General features: G+C 30.2%; 1 protein-coding gene across 4 annotated transcripts; it reads right to left on the bottom strand.

Moving 5' to 3' along the window:
• Positions 1-2,879: 2,879 nt before the first annotated feature.
• On the bottom strand, positions 2,880-4,826 carry LOC112790141 (probable E3 ubiquitin-protein ligase ZFP1). 4 transcript variants are annotated; one of them, XM_025832392.2, is made up of 5 exons: positions 4,732-4,826; positions 3,862-4,065; positions 3,681-3,715; positions 3,397-3,564; positions 2,880-3,283 (listed from the first exon to the last, which is right to left on the bottom strand). In XM_025832392.2, exons 3-5 carry the CDS (start codon positions 3,690-3,692, stop codon positions 3,146-3,148), a joined length of 318 nt encoding a protein of 105 aa, XP_025688177.1. In that variant the 5' UTR covers positions 3,693-3,715; positions 3,862-4,065; positions 4,732-4,826; the 3' UTR covers positions 2,880-3,145. The 4 variants fall into 4 exon arrangements, with proteins under 4 accessions (XP_025688177.1, XP_072085797.1, XP_025688179.1 ...); XM_072229696.1 differs by lacking the exon at positions 4,732-4,826 and adding an exon at positions 4,535-4,701 and having other exon boundaries at positions 3,862-3,979; XM_025832394.3 differs by lacking the exon at positions 4,732-4,826 and adding an exon at positions 4,535-4,700.

Raw genomic sequence — 4,826 nt, 5'->3', positions numbered from 1 at the left:
TTATTTTTGACAAAAAATGAAAAAAAATTAATAGACCAAAAAACTATTTTATCAAAAAATTATTACAAAAGAGATTTATAAAATAATAAAAACATTAATAATAATAAAGAATAAGGAATAAAGATCATATTAAAGAACGTTAGAAAAGAAATAATAAAATTCATATTAATAATAATGTTGAAGAATGATGTTGTTGTCTTAGACTTTTAGCCTCCGTCTTTGGCTATTATTATTTTATTTTTTAAAATTATCAAAGTCATAAAAAAATAAAGAACAATTCAAAAAAATAAAAACTGCAAGATCAATAGTAACTATATAAATCAAAATACAATATGAGAAAAATAGACTATTATATAATAGAATTAATATGAGTATATTTTATGATTAAATAAAAGTTAATGCAAAAAAATTACACCTAAAGAGAAAGAAAATAAAAAAAGAGTTAAAATATCCAAAATGATAAAAAAATTATTTTTACAATTTTTATTCTGTCTTTTATATATATATATATATATATATATATATATATATATATATATAGAAGACTATAAAACAATGAACTTCTAACTAAATTAATTTATATTTATTATATTCATTTAATCAATATACATAATATTAAATCGTATGATACTTAAATATCTAATCAAATTAATTAGTTGATATAATTAATTCATCGTAATGAATTGTATTTAATAAGTTAAAAGAAATAAATCAGGAAACACTCTTAGAAGCATGCCACGTCAATTTTATCATTAAATAGAAAAATCTGATTTTTATATAATATACAATATACAATAGATAGATAGATAGATAGATAGATAGATAGATAGATAGATAGATAGATAGATAGATAGAAATAGAATAGATTTAGATTTAAGTAAGAAAATAAAAAAATATTTTAAATTTTATCTCACTAACCAGAATTAATTTCAAAATAAGAAATTACTTTATACATCATATATATTGTATGGTAGTGTAGTCATTTGCTATTTTTTAATGACAAATATTATCAAATAAAATAGTATAAGAAATTAGAAAGAAATGTATTTACAGTTCAAAAAATATTAATTTATTTTTCAATAGAATAAATTATATATTGAATAACAAAAGTTGTTATTGATTTCTCTTCATACTAACTAATATTGAATGATGGTGTTTCGATGCACCATGTTACCAAGAAATATTAATTGATCTAATAACTTTTGTAATGACATAAGTTTATAAGTTTAAAAATTTTAAAATTTAAAAATTATTTCATAAAATGTGAAGTTTTAATGAGTTACAATTTTTAATCATATTGTTTTGACTTTAAAAATGAATAGGATACTAACAAATATATATGGAGATATAATGTAGTTTCAATAATTCAATTGGTTCAATATAATTCACCAAATAATTAATCATTATATTTTGGTCCAAAACATTTGTGACTATAAGAGAAAGCAACAATAGAAAATTGAAGAAACTCAACATAAATGGCTTCTACTTCTTATTTTTTGCTCTTGTTTGCTCTTGCTGCAGCTACAGTTTCTGAAGCAAATGCTGCTCAGCTACGTACAGATTTCTACTCCTGCAGCTGCCGGAACCTTCTGGCCATAGTCAAGACCGGAATCACCAAAGCCCTTCAGAAAGAAGCTCGCATGGGAGCTTCAATACTCCGCCTTCATTTCCATGACTGCTTCGTAAATGTCAGTAGCTCTGATACTGTATCATAAAACCATTTATTCCAAAATTTAAAGCCAATAGAAAAAGTCATATAAATGGTTATATCTTCGACACGATGAACCAACCTAAAGTTTAGTCTAAAGAATGTTTAATTACTTGTTGCTGAAACTACATTATGGTGATGCAATCAGGGTGTGATGCATCGATTCTGCTGGACGATACGAGCAAGTTCATAGGAGAGCAGACGGTGGCTGCAAACAACAATTCAGCAAGAGGGTTCAATGTGATTGATGACATCAAATCCATGGTGGAGAAAGAATGCCCTGGGGTGGTGTCATGTGCTGAAATTCTTGCATTGGCTGCTAGAGACTCTGTAGTTTATGTAATGTACACCAATCAAATCTCAGTGATAGAGTTCATCAATTGAGGTAAGTGATAGAGTTCATCAATTGAGGTAAGCCTCCTCCTTGCCCTTGGTTCTGAGTTCTGAGTTTTATCCTGAGTTTGTTATCTAGGTTTTTTCTATTTTGTTGATTTGTTCTGTTTTGTTCCTTCATTAGTATACTTCTAACTTCTTTATTTCAATTGATTGAAAATGTGCAGATTTTAAAATCTCTCAGTATTGAACTCTTCATTTCAATAGATCCTGCTGTAAGTTTCTTCTTCACTGTGGTTCACTTTTTTATTGGTTAGAACTTAATTAATTTGTATGAATTGAATGGAGAATTGTTGTTCTAATTATCTGTCTCATTGAATGGAGAATTGTAGCTCTTTGCATTATGCCGTGTTTCTGCAACATTAAACTATTTTAATAATAATTATAATGTTGATATATATTATGTAGTTGTAGGATCACTGATTTCAATTAAAGGGGGTTGTAGAATCACTTTGAATAATCATAAATTTGATACTATGATCCCACCAATAATCAAATCACCCTTTCTAACACTAAAAGAGGGTTATGCCTAATCCTAATCTTTTGTTCTGTAAATTATGCAATATGCAAAGCCTTAATTTACTATTTCAACAAGTTGTGCTGTATTTTCAAATCCTTTTTTTTAACTTGTTTCACTCTTAGTGTATGAGAACCTGTTTCTTATAATTTGAAAAAAGATGTTGAACTCCTTCATTAATTTTATAAATGTTTGAAAAGATGAGTGATATAGGAGGTAGTTTATACAACAGTGAATATTCCTAAAGAGACTGGAAGCACGAGAGAAATGATAGATTTAGAAGTTTCGGATAACCACTTTTCTGGTACAATTCACTCAGCAATTTCAAATCTTACAAACATTGTATTCATAACACTTTCCATGAATGAGCTCACTGGAACCATTCCCAGAGAAATAGGAAACCTCAAGTCACTGCAGTACTTCGAAGTCAGCATAGCTCAACTAGCTGCTTTAAATTACTTTTCTGTGTTCTCCAATAACTTGTCAGGCTGAGATTTTGGGAAGTACAGTCCTAATTTCCTTCTGAGTTACACCCCTAGAATGAATGCTTCTGATTTGCACAAGGGGCAGACATTCCTCACAACCAACCATTTCCTTAAACAATCAGCATGATATTCATGCTCACATTGAAGAACTCCAATCATATCTTGGTTCTTGTATTCATCCTGTCAAGTTATCCACAACAAATTGGAATTAATTAATAATAGCAAAAAATTATCCAAGAGAAGAGTTCATGCTGAATGAATGAAACATGCTGCGCATAAGAAGAGTTCATTACCTGGCATATTATACAAACATCAGCTTCCACCTCATGAGAAGTTGCCTCCTCCAAATTAACAGCACTAGCAGCCATTAAATATGTTTTTGTCATCATTTGATTGGTTATTATTTTCTCTGATAAACCAGTGCTTACATGGCCAATCTGCTGGCCCAATGCATTCAATCCCTATAGTTATATTTCAAAGAGTAAAAAACGTTTTAACTTACCATAAGTTTGAATATCCTAGAATTCTATTTATAGTTATTGATAGGAAAATATGGTATCAAAATTTGTCTAATTACCTCATAAGACATATCTTCAATGCGCAATTCCGTGTCTATATAATGATTAACAAGTACCGCGACACCCCACACAAACAAGCATCGGTTAAGTCAAGATAATGAAAATACAGGTAAGTAAAAATGTGAAAGAAGCATAATTTTATAGAAAAAGTACTTATTTAATAGACACAAGAAATATTACATCAACTTGGACTAACTCAATGGCAGGAAAATTTCCCCGTCCAAGAGTTGTTCTGGAAAGTCCTCTTCTATTGCGTCGATACATTTGCCGACCTGTGTGTGGTACAGGGCCAGCATGCCTGAAACGCACCTCAGAACTGTCAAATACATAATGTGAATCAATCGCGCGAAAATTCCGTCCATCCATTGCCAAATATTTTAGTTTCTGAAATTACAAGGAGGGATAAAAAAACATCAGTCTCCACAAGCAAGGTGATTGAAACAAGGATTTTGCTAATGAATGGACATAAGAGCACTACTTGCGAAGATGTTAAAAGCGTAAGCTTTTATAGATGAAATTAACTTTTGTAGCTTTTTATACATCCAGTGCAATTAAAAGTTAAAAACTTGCTACCTTTTAGTCACATAATAAATAATTAAAGAAAACATATAATCAGCACAGAAGAATAAACCATGCAATCAAAAAAGATAACTTTATGTTTTCATCTACCTTTAAGTAAAGTAAAATGAACAATGTGCAAAGAAGAACGAGATTAAGAAACAAAAACAAGAGCCTATTCATGTTGAGGCATTAGCCTCCTGACTCCTGAGGCAATGTGCAAAGAAGAACGAGATATAAAAGAAGAACGTCAAATAAGAACAAGATATCAAATTAAAGAAGCCAAGAAACATACTAAACATTGTGCAAAAACCAAGAACCGTTAAGAATCAAGGACACGAAGAAAGAAAGAATGTGAACAAGAACCAACACCATCCAAAAACCGAAGACAACGTGTTCGTATCTCAAGCGCGAAAAATTAAGAACACGAAGAAAGAAAGAATGCGAACAAGAACGAACACCATAAAAATATCGATGGCAACGTGTTCATACCTCAGAGCGTGTGGCAACGGTAACAAGCGACAAAACCGCGAGAAAGGATCAACGGGTGCTCTTCAAGTAAAATAGAGAGAGAGTAGAGGGAACAC

This window comes from Arachis hypogaea, chromosome 3 (genome assembly GCF_003086295.3).
Source record: "Arachis hypogaea cultivar Tifrunner chromosome 3, arahy.Tifrunner.gnm2.J5K5, whole genome shotgun sequence".
In the NCBI taxonomy this organism is placed as follows: domain Eukaryota; kingdom Viridiplantae; phylum Streptophyta; class Magnoliopsida; order Fabales; family Fabaceae; genus Arachis; species Arachis hypogaea.
Note: the sequence above shows the minus strand (reverse complement) of the source record. Positions and strands in the feature narration are given on the sequence as shown.